The sequence below is a fragment of the Schistocerca gregaria genome, chromosome 1, assembly GCF_023897955.1.
Source record: "Schistocerca gregaria isolate iqSchGreg1 chromosome 1, iqSchGreg1.2, whole genome shotgun sequence".
NCBI classification, from domain to species: domain Eukaryota; kingdom Metazoa; phylum Arthropoda; class Insecta; order Orthoptera; family Acrididae; genus Schistocerca; species Schistocerca gregaria.
This window is the reverse complement of record NC_064920.1, coordinates 629574861-629601467: the sequence shown is the minus strand read 5'-3', so window position 1 is coordinate 629601467 and position 26607 is coordinate 629574861. Positions and strand designations below refer to the sequence as shown.

Genomic DNA, 26607 nt, shown 5'->3' with positions numbered 1-26607 from the left:
CCAAATTCCTTGATAGGTGGTGCTGACTTGAGGGAAAACTAAGAAGGATCTACCTTCAAGCATTGTGTATGCTTTCATATGAATTTGGTCAAGTACCATATAGTGTACTCCTAAAAAAAAAAAAAAAAAAAGTACTGGGGGATATTTATAATTTTTGGTCTTTTTCTTCTTAAATTATGCTTTCATAATGGAGTTTAGTCTAAGATAGATTAAATAAGAGGTGTAAACATGTTACTCCTTTTATGCGGCAAGAGACTGAACATCAAATATACATGTTACTAGCTGATGGTGTCTTCTGTAGAAACAGATATAGATTTGCAAGTGTATAATAACAAGGTGATGAGATTATGTACTGACATAAAAGTGACGGTATGCTATATAAACTGAAAAATAAATCTCTAGAACTGAAACTCGTGGTGCTGAGCATATATCAGAAAAGAAAGAGATATTATAAATGTGAATGCATCAACTAATACAAAATAAACTTGTTAGGTGTAATGGCTTACTTAAGAACTATCAACAATATCTTTCCATTTAATGATTATGTAGTTTTGCAGATTTTACAAAATTGTTAAGGCTTCTGTCTCACGTTCTTCGGCGGATGTTCATCTAATGATTTTACTGAAGTTTCGCCAGCACAAGTGGCTGGCATTGTAAAAGCTTCGCCCTCCATTGCCAGTGGTGAACTGGAGCCGAGCTTGTGGCCACAGACTATATGTACATGGCATGCCAATGTCCAAAGGCTTCTCTGCGGTCATTTCCAGTGCAGTTCTCCTCTTGCTACCAGTGATGATAGTTCACTGCAGTACGGGAAGCCAGAATCGGTTTACCTTAAGGCTTTCCTCTTTCTTGTTGAAACTTCACGTGTTTTTGTATTTCTACAGCTTCTCTGAACAAGCGCATGTGATAGTGCTTCTCTACAGCCAGAACTTCTGTGTCGGTGAATTTTATTAAGTAGTCGGTCTCTCACAGTGCGTGCTCTGCCACGGCCGATATCTCCACCTGCCCCAACCTTCAATGTCGCTTATGCTCTTTGATCCTGGTGTTGATTGCTCATCCAGTCATTCCGACATGTGCATGGTATACGGTATATTTTACAATTACATCATTCATTTAGCACTAGGCATAAATAGTGTAACATATCACTTTGTCAAAGTGTTGTGTTGCACAATTTATTTAGGATCAACGAATGATGAACATCTACTGCTGAAAAACATTTATTTAATGTAGTGTGGATTAAGCGTGCAGTTTCTCTGTATATGCTTGTTAACTGAAAGGCAATGGAGACAGCATTGCTACTTGATGGGGCAGCACTAGCGCCAGCTCGCGTTTGGCCACACTTGCTACTCTTTGTGTTTTCTCTGTGCAAAATCCCTCACCTCGGAGTTGAACCATCCTCCATGGAAAAAACGACAGCTGTGACAATGAAAAGGTCACAGATCAAAAGGAGTTTGAGTTAGTAGTGTCTGCTGTGAACTGTAACTCTGATCGTTGCGAAGGTATTTGGGGTACACTTGTCAAGCAGACAGAAAACTGTGTGATGTTTTCTATGTGCGAAAATTCGTTATATTATATGTGGTTTACAGAAGAAGAAAATTCTCTCGTTTAGTAGTATGGAGAGATGTAATCTATTGTCAAGTTTTCAGCACTCAGCAGCCTGCCAAAAAGGAGAAATCAATTATATAAAACTCTTATATGGTATAGCTGGATGCTGATCTCGAGAGAGAGAGAGAGAGAGAGAGAGAGAGAGAGAGAGAGAGAGAGTTAGTTTCAAGTCAAGACCAAGTGATGAGAAAAAGATGTTTTGACATTAGGGAATGTCTACCCTCCAGCTAAAATATTGCATTACTCAGCAAAGTGTCATAGGGATACCCAGGAAACATTACACAGCCTGTTTATGGCCCTTTTAGAGAAAACCTTTCTTGCCTCCCCTAACAACAAATCACTTGTCTGAACGGTTCACTGGTCATAACTCCATGATCTGGATTTAGGGCTGAAAAGCCCTATCCTTATTCTTCCACAACCTCAACACCTTCTCTCCAATCCCTTCACCTTGTCTTCCCCAACTCAATATTCCACTTTCCACTTTCCACTGTCCTCTCTCTCTCTCTCTCTCTCTCTCTCTCTCTCTCTCTCTCTCTCTCTCACACACACACACACACACACACACACACACACACACACACACGCACACACACACACAAGCCCTCCCATACAACCTGCACCCTGGTCATCCATGGATGGTGTATCTCCTGTGACAAGAATTCGCTTGCCCAGTATGTTGAAGGTCTCATGAAGGCTTTCAAAGACAAGCACTACCCCCGACACAGTCTCCAAACACATTCTTCCTGTCATATCCGCACACACTCCTAATCCTCCTCCCACCACCACCACCACCACCACCACCACCACCACCACCACCAACAACAACAACAACCAGCTACAAAGGAGTACTCCTCTCCCCCCCCCCCCCCCAACCCTATGTCACCCAACATCACAGCAGACTGAAGCAAATGCACTATATCCTTCACTAGATAATTAATTATCTATCACCATGTCTGAAAATGAGGAACATCCTACTGAATATCCTTCCCGCACCTTCTAAAGTAGTATTCAGTCACTGATCCAACCTACACACCATCCCTATGCCACTCTCATTCTTATATACCTGTGGAAGACCCAGACACATGACCTGCCCAATTCAGCCATCCAGCAATTCCTACTCCAGTGCTGTCACAGGCTTACCTTTTCCCTTCAGAGGCATGATCACCTGTGAAATCAGTCACCTTCTAGCAACACTAGAACAACTGCTGCACAAATTTCATGTCGACATGCCAACCAACCAGCTATCCACCAGAATGGATGGCCACCATCAAACGGTGTACTAGAACACAACTGAATACCCAGTGGCACAATGTACTAGAGTTCACAGCCCATGCTATCTGCCCCCCACCCCCCGTCCCCCTGAACCAGCTTTTCTGAATGAAGTAAACGAGGTTTATCCTTCCAACCCACTCCTTGCTCCCGTAATCCACCTACCTTCAATCTCCACTAAATCACTGTCCACGCATGTTCTGCACAACAGTTTTCCCTTCGTCATCCCTGTCACCCCCTTCCAGTCCACATCATTTTCATTGTATGCCACAGCTCACCATCTCTGGTACCCATGTATCACATACCTGGGAAATACAGCTGCCACTTCTCCATCTTGCAATCCTACACTGCACATGTCCATCTGACCTCTGAGCCACTAGCTACTTATACCCAATAGATTCTCCTGCTTTGCACCTCTTCCTCCCTCTAACCACCCCATCCAACACAACCACCACCCCACTCCACCTGCCAAACTGCAATCCCAGCAATGTGTGCCCAGCCAGCATAATGCAGGTGCATTGTCCTTCTGAAAATTACCAAAGTTTCCATTCCTCTTTGTGTCTGCCTATCAACAACTCATGTGATGAGTCTCCTTTACTTCTAAATTATTTATATTATGCCAGAATGTTTCTTACTATATTTATGCCAAATACAAATGTATTCTTATCCTCAGCATATATCAACACCAGACATCAAGGACAATTTTACAAGTCTCCATTCTGTAGCAATGTAACAACTGTAATTTAAATGTTCTATTATGTTACGTAAGCAGACAAACTCATTTTGGTTCCATCAATTATCCACTCATTACTATTAATTCTCTATGAATTTTCAAATTAACATATTCCCTTGAAAAACAGGAAATTTTGCATATTAATTATAAATCTTACCTGGCACCCTTCAATCTTTTGGCTGGGAAGATGAAAGTATCAGCATACTTCGGATCTCTGAATTTCACACTAAAATCAAAACAAATGTCTCATTAACAAAACAAAACTACTAAATACAAACTGTAAAAAATATTCTGAGTGGTGACTTACCAATATACTTCATTGTCATTTATGGTGCTTAGACCCACCACAGGAGAATTTAGAGACCTGTAGAAACACAACATTTGATAAGCAAATACTTGTCTGTAAAATTGATGACAGATACTTGAACAATGCCCAGAGCAAAATAATCACATCTTTGCACTAAACAAACTTTTTTTCATTGAGAGTACTCTTAACCACTGAACAATGCTGCATGGAACAATTAGATAATTTTTGTGGTTAGATTATTGTCTGGAAATGTGGACAACCAGTGCCAAATTTGTGCAGCATGCAAGATCATCAGTAATTAATCTAAGATATGGATGCAATACTTGTGTGTTAAACACTGCAAATTATATTAAATAGGCATTTTATTATTGTCATCATTTTTCCTCCCATTCTTTTGGTGTATTTTAAAATGAACTTCTTACATTTGCATTAACTATTTGGCATTTATGACTACCCCTCTAAATTTTCTTATTCTTGTCCAGCCTGATGTGTAAACACTTTGAATCTAGCATTTTTCGTTCTCCAGACATGAACAACTATTGTGTCACAACTATGGCAACATTGCAGTCGAGCTCGTCAGAAGCCAACCTAGGAGAGAATTGCTGACCATGAGTCAATGACATGTGTAGCCAATCACAAATAGTATTTAAAGAACTAAGTATTTAATTGTGCGACTGCAGCAAAAATATGTAGATATCAGCAAAAAACAGAGTGTACATGCGTTTGAGTAGTCAATGTTGTCTAAGCACTGGATGGTTCTACACACACAACACTGAAATATCTCCAGAACTCTCTTGAATCACCAACTAAATGTAAAAAATTATGAGTATCTATCCTCTCCCTCAAATATAATCTTGTTTGAGGTATGTTCATCAAAAGTAACTTTTGGTCTTCACAGGCAAAATTTACGAAACACATCCCATATGCTTTAAAAAAAAAATACATATAAAGGACAGATCAATGAATAAAGCACATCCCAGTGTGGTGACTAGTGACATTACATGGGCAACTGGCATAAACATGTAGATGATGTCAGAATGAATTTTTTATTCTGCAGCAGAGTGTGTGCTGATATGAAACTTCATGATAGATTAAAACTGTGCGCAATGCCCCACGATTTGAACTCCGGACCTTTCCATTTTGTGGGCAGGCTTCATAGGTGATGTTCTTACAAGGCAGTCTTCTTGTTCCATTAGATATCTTGAAAGAAATTCCATGTCAACTCACCTCAGCCTCCCTGCCTGAACATCAGGGATTTTGTTGAAATTTCATGCGAATATTTGCACATCCCCAATGAACAATGGTTAAGTTCCATGTTCTTTGAAGCAATACTGGCCAAGATATTCATGTGCAATTCTGCACAGAGTGAGTGTGAATTTCTGACGATGGACCTGTTATATCTTGGGCAATATTTTGTGACAGAAATAAAATCTGACCACCTTGTACAACTGTATGTGTTACCTTAATAGAAGAATGAAAAAATTTTTACAAGCAATCTTCAGCCACAAAACGTTAGGCAAAATTGCCTGAAAAATCGGTGCCTGAAAAAAAAGTTGGTCTACTTGTATCTCAGAGACTGAAGGTATGATGAACATGAATCTTGGTCTGTAGTAACCTAACACATCAAGGTTCTCACATATTAAGTTTCATGTGCCACTTTCCGAGACTGAATAAATTAAGTGTGAAGCTGAAGATTTTGTAAAAAGGTCAAAAATGCAGTATTTTTGACCTCATTTTGCAGAAAATTATGTTCTGTGAAACTTTCTAAACGGGGCTCAATGGAAGGACCATGTTTTAACCCTCAAAACAAGTTTATTGATCATCCAATTAAGGCTAACAATGCTAGATACTTTGAATAAGAGTTGGACCCAAAAATAATGGCACATAAAATATATAAACTTCAAAATCCTACATCTCACAGGGTGAACAAATGCTGGACATGAAACTTAATACAGTATGCAACAGGTTGATAGCACAATGATGTGGAATGCAAAATTTCATTCAGCAACTATTTTCCAATCATCTACAAATTTGCCGAAAAAGAGAATGGTTTATGTGAAAATAACGTATATTAAACATTTCTTTTACAAATACCATTTTCTATTAAATTGAAAAGCAGTCTCACTCATAATTTCCAACATGGGCTAAATTTGCTACATAAACAGAGGCAAAATAGCCATAAAAATCACACTGTGAATAAAGTTTTAACTATGGCTTCTTATATCTCATTGATTAAAGGCTTGATACACATGAAACTGTGATCACAACAACTTTGCAACATATGGTATTCCAATATAAAATATAAGTCACTTACTGTTTTCTAAATTTATACACAGTAAGTTCAAACTTTATTGTCATAAAAATCACAATTGTAGATCACAATCAGTCTACTTTTAGATATGTTTTCCATAACTGATTTCACACTAATCACAATTGGAAATAGCATGTTTTCAAGCAACCAGAAAATATGTTTGATTTTCCAAAGTGCACTACAATACCTGGAAATGATGGACAAATTTGAAGGAGTGTACCACGGCAACAGGTTACACTGCAGCAACCTCTTGTCCATGTTTCGCTGCACGTGGTTTTTGTTTCTAATTTGACAAATTATATACTTTTGGATCAACGGAGACCACTCGCCGAAAAGCAGAAGTGCTGAGTCATCATCCAGCACACACAAAAAGGAAGAAAATTCACTAGCTTTCAGAGTAATAACATTTTGAGCAAGAGTAAAAATAAACACACACACCAACACTATGATTGCATGAAGTCGTGCTATGCGTGTAAATGGAATGCACAGTTGTCGGAGCCACAAGCTGAATGTGACATTGGGACATGAACTTGGAATGGTGTGACAGGATGGAGGAAGGCAAAACTGATGGGTGGAGAGTGTGGAGACAATGGGTTACCAGAGATTGAGGATAGGGCAATTATGGGAATGAAGGATATTTTGGAAGGATATTTCTCATCTGCATAGTTCAGAGATGCTGGTGGTGGAGGGAAGGATTCAGACAGACCAGTTTGTGGAGCAACCATTGAAATTGAGCATGTTATGCTCAGCTGCATGTTGTATCACCAGGTGGGCCAATTTTGTTCTTGGTGACAGTTTTTCAGTCACCTTTCATCCTGATTGGCAACCAACATGAAAAGCTGTGCAGTGTTTGCAGTAGAGTTGGTATATGATGAGGAAGTGGTGTGTGGATGGATTGGACAGGTTTTGTACCTTACTCTTCCACAGGGATATATCACAAGGGGATGGGAGTGGGAGTGATATAGGAATGGACTAGGATGTTATGTAGGTTGGGTGGGTGATGGAACATTGCTTTGGAAAGGTGGGGAGGATCATTTCAGGGCATAGTGAGAAACAAAGTCCTAATGAAAGATGTGCTTCAGTTGTTCCAGAGTGATATTGGGTGATGAGTGGCACACGCCTCTGTAGCTGTTTTGTGGGCAGCATGAGAGGCTTGAGATGTGTGAGCATATGGCAGGAAAAATCTGTTTGCACACTAGGTTTTGAGGTAGTGCCTGTCTGTGAAGGTCTTTGTGAAGCATTAGCATACTGACCAAGGAAGTTCTGGTCACTGTAGATACTTTGTCCCCAGGTGGGTAGGCTGTGTGGGAGGGATTTTTTGGTGTGGAAGGGATGGCCAGCTGTCAAAATGCAGAAACTGTTCATGGTTAGTAAGTTTAATGTGAACAGAAATATGGACAGAGCCATCAGAGAGATGGAGGTCAATGTCCAGTAAGGTGGCATATAGAGTTGAGGAAGACCAGCTGAACAAGATGGGGGAGAAGGTGTTGAGGTTGCAAGGGAATAGGTTGCCTTGGCCCTGAGTCCAGATCATGAAGATATCACCAATGAATCTGAACCGAACTAGGGGCTGGAAGTTTTGTGTGGCTAACAAGGATTTCTCTCCATAGCCCTTAAACAGGTCGCACAGGAGGGTGCCAAACAGGTTCTCATGGTTGTGCCACAGATTTATTTGTATACCTTCCCCTCAAATGAAAAGTGTAACAATTTAACAATCAGCTACAAACCAGGGCCTCCCTTGTCACCCAGTATCAACCTGGACTGCATCAACTGAACCTTATCCTTACTCAAGGCTTCGATTATCTCTCATCATGTCCTAAAATGAGGAACATCCTCCCCAATGTCCTCTCCACCCCTCCAAAAGTGGTATTCCATCACCTGCCCAGCCTACACGACATCCTAGTCCATTTCTATACCAATCCCAAACTCTTGGTACATATCCCTGTGGAACACCAAGGTGTTAAGACTTGTCGAATTCACCCACACAGCACTTCCCACTCCTGTTCTGTCATACATTTACACTTTCCCATCAGAAGTTGAGCCACTTGTGAAAGCAGCCTCATCATATACCAACTCTGCTGCAAACACTGCTCAGCTTTCCATGCTGTTATGACTATCAACCAGTTATCCACCAGGATGAATGGCCATTGCCAAACTGCTGCCAAGAACAAAGCTGACCGCGCGATGGCGCAACATGCTGCTGAGCGTAACATTCTCAATTTCAATGGCTGCTTCACAACCCAGACCATCTAGATCCTTCCCTCCATTACCAGATGAAAATTATACTTGCAACACATCCTTTGCTCCCATAATTGTCCTGGTCTCAGTCTCTGGTAACCCACTGTTCCCACACCATCTACCCAACACTTCCCCTTCCTCCATCCTGTCACCAACTCCTAGATGAATGTCTCAATGTCACCTTCAGCATGTGGTGCTCCCCACAGCTCCAACCAATCCTGCATCCCATACCTAGTCCATGCACTTGCCATCCTGATTTCCCATATTCCTAGTGGCAGGTAACTGGCTGCCTCCCTTTTAGCTGCTAGATACATACTGCAAACACCCCTCTCTGCATTCTATCTATCACTGCCTCTAACCACATACCAGACACCCCCCTCACCACAAACTAGCCCAACTGTAGAAATGCAGCACTGGTACTGTACATGCAGCCGACACCTTGTGTGTGTGTGTGTGTGTGTGTGTGTGTGTGTGTGTGTGTGTTTCTGTTGTATATTTTTGATGAAGGCATTAGGGGCCGAAAGCTTTATTTGTGAAGTCTTTTTGTTGTGCCTATCTGCTACTCAGCATCTCCACTATATGGCTAGTGGCAATGTTCTTAACATTGTTACATAATAAAAATACAGTTGCAAAACAGGAGTAGTATCACCAAAACAAATAGTACATTTAAAAACTAGCCACACAGGTGGATGTGTATTCCATTAACTCCTAAGAAGTAGAAAACCCAACTCGCATTTTTCTCACATGATATACTGAAAGTTTTGGATCAAGGCAGTCAGACAGATGCGGTACTTCTTGATTTCCAAAAAGCATTTGACTCAGTATAGTACATACACTTATTGCAAAAGTATGGTAGTTCAGGGTATGAAATGAAATTTGTGACTGGATTGAGGACTTTTTGGTAGGGAGGATTCAGCTTGTTATCTTGGATGGAGAGTCATGTTCTGACATAGAAGTAACTTTGGGTGTGCCCCAGGGAAGTGTGTTGGGATCCTTGCTGTTCATATTGTATATTAATGAGCTTGCAGACAATATTCATAGTAAAATCAGGCTTTTTGGAGATGGTGCAGTTATCTATGACGAAGTATTGTCTGAAGGAAGCTGTATAAATATTCAGTCAGATCTTGATAACATTTGAAAGTGGTGAAAAGATGGGAAACTTGTTTTAAGTGTTCAGAAATGTAAAACTATGCACTTACAAAATGAAAAAATGTACTATAACTGTAATAGCAATGAGTCACTATCGGAATTGGCTACCTCATACAAATACCTTGGCGTAACACTTTATTTATGGGAATATGAAATGAAATGATCACATAGGCTCAGTTGTGGGTAAAGCAGGTGGTAGACTTCAGTTTATTGGTAGAGTACAAAGAAGATTGCTTGCAAAGCGCTCATGTGACCAGGTTTAGAACACTGCTCAAGTGTATGGGACCCATATCAAATGGGACTAAGAGAGGATATTGAATGTATACAGAAACGGGCAGCACAAATGGTCACCAGTTTGTTTGATCCATGGCAGAGTGTCACAGAGATACTGATGGAACTCAACTGGAAGACTGTCGAAAATAGACACCAACTATCCTGAGAAAGTCTAGTAATAAGTTACATGAACCAGCTTTAATGATGGTCTAGAAATATATACCCCTATGTATCACTCACATAGGGATCATGAGTATAAGATTAGAATAATTGCTGTACACACAAAGGCATTCAAACAAACATTCTTCCTGGGCTCCATACAGGAATAAACTCTAATAACTGGTATAGTGGGACGTACCCTCTGCCATGAACCTCATGGTGGTTGGCAGAATACAGATGAAGATGTAGATAGAAGGAATCATTTGAAAGTTACCGACACTCTTAATTCTGTTTAGGTGCCTGTCAACGTAAAATCTCAATTATACAATTACTTGTTACTTTCATTCCTTCCATGACCTGCACTTTACTGAGTGCATATCTGATCAAAATAATTTAAGCTAACACAATAAAAACAAAATGTGCAAATTTCACAGGATAATTTAGGACACCAAGTTAGGAATCATTCAACATATTGTGGACACTCAGACTAATTCATTATACTGCCTATTAAGCTTGAAGTGAAGCAGTTAACTCTTTAACTCTCACAATACTGGGGGGGAAGGGGGGAGTGGAACTTTGTGTCCCCTTTGAAAATATTGTAATCTAGTCTGGTACTTTAAATTTTAAATGATAAATAAATATTTATTGTTTTTAATTAAGTGCTCTGTCAGATTCCATAAATGCTTTAAATTTTCCAGTTAAACTTAACTTGTAAATTTATATCTCGGTAGTAGATTGACTTTTCACAATGAAAGCCCTATTCAATTTTTCTGGTTCAGGACCTTACTTACACATCAGTCTCTCTTTAAAATGTATGTTTTGAGTAAAGTAAAAAAATAATTAACAAAATTTGTGTTTTTTAAAATTTTTGTGGTAGTACATTTCCAGCCATACATCCCTATGACATTTTTTGCATGTTATTCTGTAAGTGATCATTCCTTGTAATTTTTCCCCAGGTGGAAAAATCAGCCCTTCAAAAACTTTTAATTTACGCCTGTCTGATGGCATCATGACACAAACCACTATATTATGTAAATATACAGTAGCATGCATGCATGCATTACAATAAAAAACAGAAACCACGACAGTTTTAGCATTGAGTGCTTACACCTTAACAGCCAGAAACATACCAGTTGCGTGACAAAAGTTATTTTTGTGTAGTAGTCCCGAAGGTCTTTCTTGAACAACCAGTATTCACTAACTCCTTAGTACCACTTGGTTTGTTTCAATTTCTTTAACAACCTTTTTTGTTAAAAGAAAATTTCACACCCAATCAGTGCAAAAGTTCAAGTCTCATTTAGAGAAGTTTGCTTATAGTATGAGTAATGTTAAATTCCCAAGTTAAGATGTCAAAGAACAAAGGAGATTTTCTGAAGCATGCAACTCACCCTCCCTGTGGAACACAGTCACTAGTTAAGAGCACTGTGCCCCTCATTCCATCTATGCTAATGCTGACTTCCACATTAGGATCCACTTGCTCTTGATACAATCCTCTGATGAAGTTAAATCCAGAATTCTGTTTAGTAACATACAATCTGTCGTCTCCACGTACATTTCTTTTAACTGAAAAATCAAAGGTGCAAAATTTGTAAGGCACACTAAGATGTGTTAATTAAGAATGGATATTAGCACTAAGATGTGTTAATAAATGAGCTTATTATAAGGCAACTGCCAGCAAAGAATGGCAAATGATCTAACCTATGCATTTTGAGAATGTTCACAACTGTATTATATTATATAATTGTCAAGATTTTAAACATGGCTGCAACAGCAACTGTTGAAATTCTTCACGATAAACTGTTTTGGCTATCATCCTTTATCGTGTTATATAATTGTGTCGTGTAAGTAAATGAGGGGCCAAGCACCAAAAAACTGATTTAAAGATAATCAACAAAATGTATATAGCACTTCAACAAAAGCAGTATAAAAGTTGGGGGTCACTATACAAACACAAACCTATACAGGTTTCTTGCCACGCATGTGGTTTTATTCTGTGGTGATGGGTTTAAGAACAAAATGATACAAATTTGAAGAAAATGAAACGTTCTGTGTGCAATGGGTTTAACATAAATAACTATACAAGTGTCATCATGTCAATTTTCGCTCATTTCATCAGTTTCTCATAAAAACCACTTATTCTCCTCTTTTTACAAATGGTATCACTTTAGCTAAATGCCTTCTCTTTCCTTCAGACAGCCTACATTCACGGTGTAATGCACATATTGAAAATCAGAAGGCTTCACATTTCGCTTCAAGATGTAATATTCCTTGAACTCTTCAATTTCACTAAGAGCTGACCGAACTTACATTAGCCCAGGCCATTCAGCAGTCAGTCTGATCCACTGTGCTTTTTAAATATGCACACTGGTGACATTCATATATTTTTCAGTAGCTGACTTAAAAGTCATAAAAATCTGTTTCTTGCATAACAGTCACTATGGACGGTGGTGTGCGCATAGCTTCAGTGATGAGGTGAACTAAATCTTTTGGAACTGCACACACAGTTAGCCTCTTTCATTTCTCAATCTGAGCAAAATCATGAACACAAGACATAAAAGAGCGTCCTTTCACCAAAAAGTTTTGTTCTATTTCCGTAAAGTAATCCTTTGCTGTAACGTAAACCCATAGAAACATCGTCTTGTTTTTGTTCTGCCCACAGCAGTTGTCACTCCACATTATTAATTTCTTTTTACAATGAAATGTCAAAGTAAAAACTTTGTGCACACAGGAAGCAATTTCATTCCCACCCCTGCCATATACGGCCTTATGCCAGAGAAACATGTGATCAGTTTATCACCAACATGAATGCAAAAGTTGTAATTTGAGAGCTGTCGTAAAAAGTACATTTCGCTGTGCCTTAACGAAGGAAGACAAATCACTTTTTGCAAATCCATTGCAGCTGTAGATACTTCAGAGTTAGGCCCTTGACTTTTTATTGAGTCAGCTTTCATGGAAGTTGTAGCTTTCTTTGCTTTTCAATGATGGCATTCTAGCTTCAGTTTATTGTCTTCATTACTAAAATCACACCTCAATTTGGCTTTAAGAAGGTCACAAGTAGAACAAGTGTCACTTGACAAATGTTGAAAATTTAGCTTGGGGAATTTGTCTTTAAAGACTTTTGCATAGAAGCATTAAGTGATGTTAGTGTCTTCATGTTGCCTCTGAAATTCCTTAAATAAACGATAAATAGTCAGGTCTTCACTTAAGTCTTGTTTGTCATCCGATTTTTCCCTTGAATAGTGGCTTTCTTGTCTTCGTATGGCGTTAATATGAGCAACAACCAGCTTCTCTTCTTCTGAATATTTCCAGTGTTTTGTCTTATTTCCTCGCTTTTCTTCACACACAATCTCGCCACTCTCCTTCAACTATGTTAATGTCTGAACTCTTCTTCTGATCAAAGAGAGAACCTCAATAAACATTCCTTTACATACTCTTATTACATCTCCCTCAATGTGAGGCAACATTACATTTTTCTTCTTGGGCATGACCAGTTGTCCTGAGCCTTCCTCAATAGACGGCTGAGCAGTTTCGTTACTATCATTATATACTTTCGACCTTCACCTCTTCACTTTGCAAACACGTATGTGTGACACTGCATAGTTACTTTGCTTCACTGTATTGTTTAGTGAGAATTCCTTAAACAACTTAAGTTTCTCGTCATATGAAAGGCGCCTGCATTTAAATTGAGATTTACAGGAGACCTGATTGAGTGAAGCAGTATATATAATATGTTTAAGTCAACATGCCTAGGTATTTGCAGGTAAATAAATTCACGATTTCATTCAGGTAGTTATAACCTCATAATCAGAACGATAATTTTTGTCCATATGAAATTCGTTTCAATAACAAATTAAATGCATTAAAACACTAGAACGTAACTTTTGCAGATTGCAACCCTTGTAATAAAATTGAAACTGAAATAAAGGCCTAACTGGTGCTTGGGAGCCTCTTTAGCTGGAACCACAGTGCTATCTTTTCGATTATATTCATTTCCTTCGCTGCGTAATTTCTTCCTTTCACTTTGAGCACTACCTTCACTTCTCTTTCTCTGTTTTGGAGTAGTTTTACTTTCCATTTTTCAATATTGTGTATTATGCATCTGTAATAATAACTTCAGCAGTGTCCTATTGTTGCAAACAAGCCACAGAGCTACTTCAACTGTCAACAATTCACACAAGTACGCGTCAAGACAATAACAGAACAGAGGGCACATGAATCGTTATTTGAACATTGATGTAGGTGTTACATGTGAGTGCAATCTTGTGACAGCTGTGAATACTTTTTGTGCTGTTATGGTGCTTGTATCAGAATGTACATAACTGGTGTTGGCAGTTACAGCAGAATTTCAACTATAACTCAAATTTTCATTGTTTAGCACATGACCCATCATTTACTTGTTGTTGTTGTTGTTGTTGTGGTCTACAGTCCTGAGACTGGTTTGATGCAGCTCTGCATGCTACTCTCTCCTGTGCAAGCTTCTTCATCTCTCAGTACCTACTGCAACCTACATCCTTCTGTATATGTTTAGTGTATTCACCTCTAGGTCTCCCTCTACAATTTTTACCCTCCACACTGCCCTCCATGATAAATTTGTGATCCCTTGATGCCTCAGAACATGTCCTACCAACCGGTCCCTTCTTCTTGTCAAGTTGTGCCGCATACTGCTCTTCTCCCCAGTTCTTTTCAATACCTCCTCATTAGTTATGTGATCTACCCATCTAATCTTCAGCACTCTTCTGTAGCACCACATTTCGAAAGCTTCTATTCTCTTCTTGTCCAAACTATTTATCGTCCATGTTTCACTTCCATACATGGCTACACTCCATACAAATACTTTCATAAACGACTTCCTGACACTTAAATCTATACTCAATGTAAACAAATTTCCCTTCTTCAGAAACGCTTTCCTTGCCATTGCCAGTCTACATTTTATATCTTCTCTACTTCGATCATCATCAGTTATTTTGCTCCCCAAATAGCAAAACTCCTTTACTACTTTAAGTGTCTCATTTCCTAATCTAATTCCCTCAGCATCTCCTGACTTAATTCGACTACATTCCATTATCCTCGTTTAGCTTTTGTTGATGTTCATCTTATATCCTCCTTTCAAGATGCTATCCATTCCGTTCAACTGCTCTTCCAAGTCCTTTGCTGTCTCTGACAGAATTACAATGTCATCGGCGAACCTCAAGGTTTTAATTTCTTCTCCATGGATTTTAATACCTGCTCCGAATTTTTCTTTTGTTTCCTTCACTGCTTGCTCAATATAGAGATTGAATAACATCGGGGAGAGGCTACAACCCTGTCTCACTCCCTTCCCAACCACTGCTTCCCTTTCATGCCCCTCGACTCTTATAACTGCCATCTGGTTTCTGTACAAATTGTAAATAGCATTTCGCTCCCTGTATTTTATCCCTGCCACCTTTAGAATTTGAAAGACAGTATTCCAGACAACATTGCCAAAAGCTTTCTCTAAGTCTACAAATGCTAGAAATGTAGGTTTGCCTTTCCTTAATCTTTCTTCTAAGATAAGTTGTAAGGTCAGTATTGCCTGACGTGTTCCAATATTTCTACAGAATCCAAACTCAGAGAGGATACGTTATGCAAAACGGTAACAGTCAAAATGGTAACAGTTATATAAGGTTCCCTGAAAAAGAAAAATATGGTAACATCTAATACAAATTTAAATGTTGATATGTCTCTTCTAAAATGAATGATTGGAATAGAGCCTTATATGGAAATGAAATGTGGACAATAAACAGTACTGTCAAGAAGATAGTAGAATTTTTTGGAATGTGGTACACAAGTATGCTAAAAATCAGATAGGTTAATCAGATAACTAAAGAAGAGATACTGAATCAAAAGGGAGAGAGGGGGGGGGGGGGGGGGCGGCAGCAGCAATACCATGCCTATGATGAGGTATTTGAAGACTTTCAGAGAGAAATAATATTTTTGTGACACCTAAATGACTTATTCAAACAATAGAATATCCAGGGTGGAATGTAACCATACAAGAGAAGGAAAGTTGCTACTCACCATATAGCGGAGGTGCTGAATCGTGATAGGCACAATTAAAAGATTCATACAATCATAGCTTTCGGCTATTAAGGCCTTTGTCGCGCAACTTGCACACACATCTGCAGTCTCAGAGAGCTGAAACTACACAGCTCTCTGAGACTGCAGATGTGTGTGCAAGTTGTGATTTTGTGTGTGTGTGTGTGTGTGTGTGTGTACTGCTGACAAAGACCTTAATGGCCGAAAGCTATGATTGTATGAATCTTTTTATTGTGCCTATCACGATTCAGCACATCCGCTATATGGTGAGTAGCAACTTTCGTTCTCTCGTATTGCTAAATGACTTATGCTTTGACTGATCTACCTTGTTTTACAATGGTTGACTTAAAACCAACCAACCAACCACACACACACACACACACACACACACACACACACACACACACAAAATGATGAAAAAGAAGAGTAAATGTCTACACATCACTGAAAACTAGGGGCTTTATCTTAAAGGAATTTAAACTTAACACCAGTGCAACCAACTTTTTCAACACACTCACTGTTATAGTGCTTCTGTTTGTCCTTTTATAAAACAAGTTGTGAATGCATATAAAAATAATTTCATGATACAAGGTCACCCGCATAATCTGCATCAGAAAAACCTGCTAGTTGTATTTCACTAATGCTGCTGCCATGCTCTATATCCTAATCTTTTGTTTTAATAAAATAGTGGTTAACTTTCTTGACCACTTTCCAATGAGCATTATTACAATAATTTCAACAAAATGTCTGGTTGTGAGATAACAGGCAAAAATACAAGAACACTGTTCACAATACAGTATTTTTCTTTCTGCACGAATTTGTTTGATTTCCTCTCACAAAGCAATGACTATTTCCAATAGTATATGAAAAGATTCTTCTAGTGACAGGACAACTACTCCTTGTTCCAGCGCTGAGAAATGTGCTTGAGCCCACACAACAATTTCTAAAGCTTGCAGGCTATTTCTCAAACTTGCAGACTACAGGATTCTTTGCATCAATCACAAACGATTCAGAGGTATTTCCAGATACATTGCTTCTTAAAGGTTGCCATTTAGAAATGAAGTATGAATATGTAATCATCTCTAGATCTTCATATATTGCAGTCACCAGGAAAACTCTGATAAGTTATACTGCATGACTGGTGAGAAGATTTCATTAAAGTTGATGCAGCATTCCTTTTTGAAGCCTCTCACTCAAAGATGTTGTTTATACTGAATGATTTTGCCACATCTGACAGACAAGACCATGAAGACCCACTCTGAGTCCGTAATTACCCAACTGCTGGTTTTAGGAATAATCTCCAAGTTTTGTTCCCCTCGTGAGTTTCCAGTTCCTCTGATATCACCTTTTTCCAGTGTTTCAAGTCAAGGCCGGAAACTACTTCCTTGAATCTATTAGGAGCATAACACTGGATGATATTCTATTTGTACCTTGCTGGCTTATGAATGAAGGGGGCACTCTCATTGTCATGTTGACTAGACTTGACTAGGTTGGTCTTTCGTTAGCTGTCGTGCTACTCTTATATTGTTTTGGGCAGACTCCCTCTCTTCCAGTACGTGTACTGGGCTACATGAGCTTGCTTGTTATGATCCACAAATTCACATTCTTCGTCATCCGGGATTTTTAGATGTACGTCTTGACGGTTGCTATAATGCTGGTATTGTGCTGCAGTTAGCCCCACTTAATGTGATATATTGGAATACAAAAACGTCCCATTAGCTAAGGCTCAAAAGTTAATAATGTGTGAACTCACCTTGGTACCCAAAGCACACAACTTTTTGGTCCTTCACATCAAGCTTGGTTGCAAAACTGTTTTGGCAGATATGCACATGTTCAAGATGTGATTTTCACCAGTTCCACTACTCATATGGAGCTATTCCAAATTGTGTTCCTTCAGAATCCTACTTAGTATGTACGCAACAGTAGTAAGTGCCCATAAAAACCTTGGGAAAGCCCTGGCTTTAAGCAATGTGTATACACTTTTTCTCTTTTGGGTAGAACATTCTGGTGCGTATGGAGTGGTCATTTTCAGCTGTATTCCAAGGTTTCTGAGAAGCTATTACATGTCACAATTAACATACACAGCCCACTATCCTCACACAATGTTTTGATACTTTGAACAAACATATTCAATACGAGTGTGTTGAATTCATGAAATCTATCAATGACATCAGTTTTGTGTCTGACAAAATAAACATTTCAGTACTCAACTGCATCATATTCCAGTGTAACCAATAAGCTTTGGACCACCAATTATTTCAACTAACACCGGATCACAGACATCCGATCAAATAAATTCACCTTGGTTTGTGGGACAAATTCTGTCTTTGTTGTTGAGTTGTAGCTGGTGCCTCTTGCCTGACAGGGTTCACAAAAAAATTTTTGTTTTATTAAAACAAGTCCTTCAATGACCTCTTTTGTCACGATTTGCTGAATCATCTAAATACTGACATACCAACATTGTTCAGATCACTGCTTCAGGTCACTTACTCCAAAGTTTACTTCATCATTCACAAATGGCTTTAGTCATGAAAAACACCCCATAAATAGTTTTCTAGCTTTACAGCTTCTGCCACAGTTTCTTTACTGTGCACTAATACAACACGATCCTCTTTGAAATATGCAATTATTTTCTTTAAAGCATTTCCTTCAACACTAAAAAAATTCTTTATGACAGCTGTGTGCGTACAAAACATTATCGAAACTTGCCTAGCTCCATTTGCATCAAATTCTTTGTTGCTAATGACAGTTCTCATACTTACAACTTCGCATTCTTCGTTATCACTGAGTGATATGGGTCTGGCACTATGGACAAAACCTGAAGAACCAATCCCATTGAAAAGCCATGTGATCTAATGCATCACTGTCCACCAACTAAGTATCTGATTTATCATATTCAAGCTATTTTGCACCAATCTTTCATGATATGTCAACAAAAGATCATGTTTTAACTGAGGGAGAATAAATGCACAGTCAGGTTTATCTTCCAAGCTTTTATGATTCTCCATGTCTCGCTTTTTCTTCCTGCACGCCCAAACTTTTTCATCATACATAGACAACTAGGACTTTTTTGGTGAGACATTCCATCGGTATTTCCCACAAGCTGTGCTTCCCGTTTAATGAAAGAGAAGCAGTAGATAGAAACTAATTCTACACACTGCACTAATAATTAATTATCACAGTATTGTCATAAACCATTTATGGTTATGTAGGCTAAAATTATCATACAATGGCTATCCAGAAAGCTACCTCTGGTTTTAAGTAGCATTGGAATCACTACACTGTGTCACATAATACGTCCATGTGCTCTTAACTATGATAGCGAGAAAGCTACATTATGTCTTATTCACCTGCAGTATGCACTCAAAGTGAACAGTGCAACTGGAAATCCTACAAAATACAACATCCATTCCATAATACAGATTTTGCAACCATAAAACCTTAACTCAGTTGGCTTTAACTGTGAAATTCATGCTGTGTATTACCCATATGTGATGGTGAAATCTCCAGCCTAAAAGACAAGTCTAGAGGAACACATATAATGAAAAAACGAGTACCAAGGCAAACAAACAGCAAAGAAAGAGTGAGGAGGCATCGTCTCCCAACACCATTGACAGTGTGGTGCGAAGGTTAAAAGTCTGCCACAGAGCGGTTAAAATTGGGCAGTCCAGTAATATGTGGACAACAGTCAAGTGGGACCCACAGCGTCACAGAACTGGGTACACAGCGTATAGCACACAAGGATACACACAATATCTGAGCAGCCTGGTGGTACAGATGTGTGTAGTGAACACGGCACATCATTGAGAGTTAACAGATTTTTTTTATCTTCTTCTTCTTCCTCCTCCTCCTCCGCATTTCTCCCAGAACATAGTAGGGTTCACTTTTTGGTTCTCTGTCTTCAGCTCCAGCTTTGGTCAGAGTGGAGCTTCAATATTTTGAGGTCTACTATAGGGAGGATATCTTGCCAATGTTGCCTCGGTCTCCTGATAGGTCATTTACTATCGGCTTTACAGTAAGCATAATTGTGGCACCACCACGAGACATTTGCTAACCAGCTGAATGTGTCACCAATGAGTCACTGAAAACCATGAAAAACAACAACAGCAATGTACCAACAACAAAACAACACGACAGGACGAGAAGCCCAGAGTGGAAACCAAATCGGGAGCCTTAGACATAGCAATATCCATAACCAAACCACGCTGCTTATAATGAACAAGTGAGAGCATAGTTGTAACACCGCTAAGGTCAAGGCATCTGTGCTGTGAGCCTTACAATGGATCTGTGGGCGCCCATAGACTGGTGTGTGGGGCATGGGCCGCATCTAGCCCTCAGACAGCAACAGTAGCACTCGCAAATATCAGAAGCGCCACCTAGCAGCCGTCGTCTAGGTCCATACATTCTGGAAGTCTTTCAAACTCGTTGGGCTGGGATACTAGATCCTTCCCTCCATGAAATGGGTGTGTAGGGCCTGAAGCACCCTGGACAATATTTCGGGAGGTGAAATGGTAACATGGTTGGTATCCTGGCAGAGGAGCCTGCCAACTGGGAAAAGGAATGAAATATGTTGGACAATGCAATGGGGAATGCCAGTGTGGAAGCTGACTGTTGATGGAATGGATTCAGTGGTGAGGTCTGAACATCCAAACTCGTATCCATAATGAATGCCTACAGTGGCCAGAAGCACAAACTGTACCAGTATGGTTGATGGATTTGCAAAGGCGGGTATTCCACTTCTGAGTGACCAACCAATGGTGGCACAACCAGTAGTAGGTGGCGATGGAGATGGTTTGTGTGCCTACAGTCCAAATCCTGCGGAATATCAAACGTCATAAGCCACCACCCATGGGTTGGCCACCAACACAAACATCATCCATGAAGGTTTTTATCCATAGGAACATGCACAAACCACTGAAGCTGGTGGAAATGTCTGTGTATCAGATGTGGGGTTCTGAGGGCTGTGGTGCCAGGAGGTGGAGCGGTGGACACTGTGGCTAGGAGCTCTGCTGGACTGTGGTCATGGATTGGGGGGGAGTCCTGTAGGTGCTCAGGAACACTGCGGCGTTACTGTAGTGGTAGATGTGCCCACTGCTGTCAACATTTGTTATTTAAACATACACTGCTGTGTTTTGCCATTGGTGAGAGGGATGAAAAGGCAGGCTAATCAGATGTTTAATGCTATTGGCATTGCAGAACTGTTCAAAGGCCGTTGCCATGAACTGGGGCCCGTTGTCATGAATTGGGGCCCGTTGTCGGACACGAGCACACAAGAAAACCCTTCTATGACGAGAATTTGAGTAAGGGCCTTGACGCAACAATCGTAGTGGTGGACATCGTGCAAACAACATAGTAACTCAGATGAATGTGGTCCCAGGGGTGACAGTGACTGGGCCAGGGGTACAAGACTAAGGAGCAGCTGTCTGCTGTTGGGCACATGCCAAACATCTGTGCACCATGGCCTCCACGTCTGTGTTCAGTCATAGCAAATAAGAATGTTGCCCAGCAAGGACTTTCATCCCTAACACACTCCAATGCCCATGATGGAGGAGTTACAAGATATGAGGGCATAAGGTAGTCGGGATGACAGACAGGTGAGTATCCACTTCCGCATCCAGCAGGAGAACATCAGAAACAACAGACGAACAATGAAAAACGAGAGCCCAAGCCTGAAGCTATGGATGAGCCAATCTGAAAAAATAAGGGGGAGCCACCCATTTACTACAAAGTGCATGACATGCCATAAGATAGTGTCACAGCATACATCTGCGACAATGTGAGTAGCAGTAATGGGTAACCCATCCAAGGTGCCCTGATGTTATATGTCAATATCGAAACAGATCTCCTGGTCAAACTACGGCTCTGGTCCTGAGGGTAGACAAGAGAGAGCATCCAAATTTGTGTGTCGTGAGGTAGGCTTGTGTAATTGTAAGAACTAAATAAAAGAGCCCAACGCTGGAGATTTTGAGCTATCTGCTCTGGAAGCCCAGAGCGTGGTCCAAAGAGTGCTACCAATGATCTGTAGTCAGGAACAAAACTTAGTCGTAAAGAGACACACAAGGGATTTCTTAACAGAAAAGATGATCACTAAAGCCTCTTTCTTAACCTGTGAGTAGTTTTTCTGAGCAGGAATCAGCATCTTTGATGCATAAGGTGCCAGCACTGCACCAATGCCATAGCAGAAACGATAGCAGCCAAAACATGGGGACACGGTGGAGAAAAGGGTGTCAAATGTAACAAGTGCCTCAGCTGGGTGAAAGAATGCTCTAGGCAGCCGGCCACTGGAATGGAATGCCCACGCTGTTCGAGGGAGGAACTTAGAAATAATTTACCTCACCCAAAAAAACCTGCAGCTTTTGTAGGTTTTGTGGATGTGGGAGTGAGTCAACACCCAAAACAATGCAGTGAGTGGACTGAATCCTGTCTTTGATGTGCAAGTATCCAAGATATTCCACTTGCTCATGAAAAAAGTGGCATTTGCGTAGGCAGCACTTAAGTCCTGACTCGCGTAAGAGCCATGCATCACACAAAATAGTAAAGAGGGTGCATAGGTTGCACAAATGACTTCTCTGGAAGATTGCCGGAGACAAGAGATCCCAAAGGGCAACATTTGTATTGTACAATTCAAAGGGCGTACTGATGACCATAATGTATTATGGCTCCTCATCCCATGGGATCTGTCAATAAGCATCAGCAAGGTCTGTCTTAAAAAATTTTCACCTTCAACAAGCTTAGTGCCCTCCGGACTTGGTATGGTGCCTGGACACTGATTGTTGACTCAAAATCTCCACTGAGCCAGAGGGAGTCATTTGATTTCTTAATCACTACAAGGTGTGTGGCCAAAGCACTAGTTCTGATAGGCTCAAATACCCCAGCATCATGAAGACAATCAAGTTTAACTGCAGTCCATAGGGAGACCAGAAGCAGAAGTGGCCAACAGCAATGGAGCACTGAATCTGGACATAAGAGAAATATGTGGCCTGAAATTGGAGCTGCAGCCCATGCCAGGTTCAGACAGGGACACAAAAGAGAGTCAACGGTTGTCAAGTTCCTGGACAGTGTCTGTGCCAGTGACAACCAGAACTTCATCCATGACGGAAAGCTCAAACAGTGAGAAGGCACCCAGGCAGAAAATGTTGCTTGCCAAGTGACTATTAACAACAGCGTCATTGGCTGTGTTACCTTCTTGTAAGCTGCAGTAGTTGTGAATTGACCTCTGAGGGGAATGGAGCTGTCATAACACATAGGAGGGCTGGGCCAACACTGGGGAAAAAAAAAAAAAAATGGTTCATATGGCTCTGAGCACTATGGGACTTAACATCTGTGGTCATCAGTCCCCTACAACTTAGAACTAGTTAAACCTAACCAACCTAAGGACATCACACACATCCATGCCCAAGGCAGGATTCGAACCTGCGACCGTAGCGGTCGCGTGGTTCCAGACTGTAGCGCCTAGAACCGCTCGGCCACAACGGCCAGAAAAGTTTACATTGGGAGTTTCAGCAGTGAAACCATTGCTCTCATGACCATGTGGAAACAAATGTCCTGATAAGCAATCATGAGATCAATAAACAACTTGGTAGCAAGAAGACTGCCCTGGGGAACAATGGCCTGGGATTCATGCACTGTCCCTGATGCTTGATGGCATATGGTTTGGAGATGACCATCCCATCCACAATGGTACATAGTAAAACACTCAAAACAAGATGGGAGATCCTTCTGCTTACGCCAATGTGGTGCGACTGTCAGCTCAGAGGCCATTGACACATCCTGAAGTGATGAACCATGACGCTGTGGTAGGGAAAAGGACTTACAAGAATTTCAACTCCTTGGTGGTGGGTAAACCACTGTTACCTGGGGGCGAGCCATAACACATTCACTTGTTGCCTGCACAATCTCAAAAGAGAGTGTGATTCTCAAAATATCGTCCAAGGAAGGACTGTATAGCTTGAGAGCAGTGTGTACTTACGGATTGGGAGTCAACTGAATCACCACATTCAAGAATCCACATACAAGGTTTTGAAAGAGGGGTTCGCACAAGTGAAATCCAAACATCAACTCAATCCTTGCATATTTCTTCCACGACCTGTAAGGCTGACTTGGTTGCTTGTTGTACTGAAGGAACTCTGGATGGGAGACAACCACATGCAATTGCTACGAATAATATAATGTATGTCCACAAAATAAGTTCCATTTCGTTACATAAAACAAACTTGTACAGAGACAGAAAAAATATTTATTGTACAAAAATCTACAACTGTCGAACTACTTTTCTACAAAGCTTCCAAAATTTTGTAGCCACTTGTCATAGCTTGGCACAAGTTTTTGTATGCATTCTTCATAGAAGGTTGCCATCTGTGTATTCAACCATGTGGTAAAATGTTCTTTCAGCTCGTCATCATCGCTGAAGTGTTTACTACCAAGGACAGATTTTAGATGTAAGAAGAGATGAAAGTCGATAGGAGCGAGTTCCAGGCTGTACAATTTTGTGAACCTGTTCATCAGTAACCAGAGATGGACATCCTCTTTGTTCTTCATCGTGCACTTGATCACGTCCTTTATTGAACAGTCTGACCCATCTTCTAGCGTTTTGTCCATAAACCTCGGAGATTTGCCAATGAATTTCATTGGTTTTAAATTTCTTTGCATTTAGAAAACAAATCACAGGTCTGATTTCACACGCGCTGGCATTTTCAGTTATGTGTAACATTATAAAAAAGCACTACAAAGCACACGTTGGCAGCAACGATCAGAAAATGGTATACATGTCTTCTCCTTGAATCAAAGTAATTGCCACGCATGCTCGCAACTGCTATCGTAATGCTGCCGTGGAAAGAAATGGAAACAGAACTTACTTTGTGGAAGACACTCGTACTCCAACAGCAATGAACACATCTCCTCAAATTTGAGGACAACAGGATGTGACTGGACAGCCAACTTGTTTAGTAAGAAAAACGATTCGTGGGAAGTCCAAGAAAGGAAGGGTGACTGTTGAAGAGCATCATCGAAAACCCAAAAAGTGGTGAAGTGCTGCTTCAGCTGCTGCATATATGTGTACCAGTCTTCCTTGGTGTCATTAAATGGCAGAAACACGGGTGGGTGGGGCTCCACCTGGGAGGGACCACAGCCCAAATGGGCTGTGAACCCTCGACCTGGGAGCATTCTGACAAAAGCTGAATTTCCTGACCTAGCAAGACAGTTTGCCATTGTAACTGTTGCTGGAACTGCTGTTGCTCCTGCTGCCACAAGAGCAGCTGATTCTGTTATTGTTTCACAAGCTGCACAATTTTCACATACGTAAGAGACCATTTACTTTTCACCTCCTCACCAATTATAGTAACCGGAATTGTGGCACTACAAGGAGACGCTGGCTGACTGGCTGAGAGCATCAACGGTAAGACAGCAAAAACCATGAAAGAGAACAACAGCGATGGACGAATGACAAGACAACATAATAGAACAACAAGCCCAGAGTGGAAACCAAATCAAGAGGCTTAGACATAGCAATATCAAATGGTGGTTTGAATAGCATTACTTTCAAAGCAAATTTCCTTTTATACAAAATGAACTGTGCGCGAGAATGTACGATGAATTTCTTAAATAACAGAGTGTTTGACTCTCATTTAAATCTCAACTCTTTGAGGACGACCATTTAGAAGAATTTCGAGCCCAGGTGATAAGACGTTTAGGTTGTTATTAAAAATTTTACTGGCACATTTGTGTAATGTATCTTAAGCTGTAACATGTGCAAAAAAGATCAACATTGTACGTGAAAGCTTAGCTCCTCTTGCAGCTTATTAATATTAGAGACCAATATTATATGTGAAACCTTTGCTTTTCATGTACCAATGCTATGTATATTAATTTAAACCTTTTACTTTTCCTATTTGTAAGTTCAAGCTAGTCAACAGTGATGTTGCTATTGGCTGACTACATCATGTGTCCTATGCTCTGAATATCCGCTGTCATCAGCTGGCGAGATCAGTTGACTTGAGCTATGACCGGCTTACATATGTACATCAAAACCTCGATTTCAATGCTTCCGAAAGCAACAAGCGATATTTGGTGGAATTCGAATTCATGCTTTCGCAATATGAAAATACGCAGTGTGCATGTTGCTGCACATCACAGATCTTTCCAAAATGTGTCCCGCAGCCCAGATAATGAAGATATCATCAATGAACCTGACTAGAGGTTGGGGTATTGGGTGTTAGGAAGGTTTCCTCTACATGGCCCATGAACACGTTGGCACTGGAAGGTGCCATGTAAGTGCCCATAGCTGTGTCACAGATTTGTTTGTACACCTTCCTTCAAAGGAAAATTAGTTGTGGCTCAGTATGTAGTTGGTAAGGTGTGTAAGTGATGAATGGTGGCTCTGGAGTTTGAAGGACGCTGGGCAAGGCTATGGGCAAGAGGGATGTTGGTGTATAGGGAGGTGGCATCAACAGTGAAAGTACAGATCCAGGAGGTAAGGAGGTGGGGATGGTGGAAAGTCACTGAAGGAAGAAG

At 40.4% G+C, this 26607-nt stretch overlaps 1 protein-coding gene across 1 annotated transcript in view; it reads right to left on the bottom strand.

Annotated features, from left to right (window-relative positions):
• The window catches only part of LOC126359934 (5'-3' exoribonuclease 2 homolog), a 407169-nt gene that overhangs the window by 235908 nt on the left and 144654 nt on the right, over window positions 1–26607 (bottom strand). Inside the window, exons 15-17 of the mRNA XM_050007668.1 lie at window positions 11433–11607; window positions 3915–3971; window positions 3765–3833 (exon numbers count right to left, since the gene is read on the bottom strand). Coding sequence (XP_049863625.1) covers window positions 3765–3833; window positions 3915–3971; window positions 11433–11607 — 301 coding nt within the window. The remainder of the gene's footprint in view (window positions 1–3764; window positions 3834–3914; window positions 3972–11432; window positions 11608–26607) is intronic.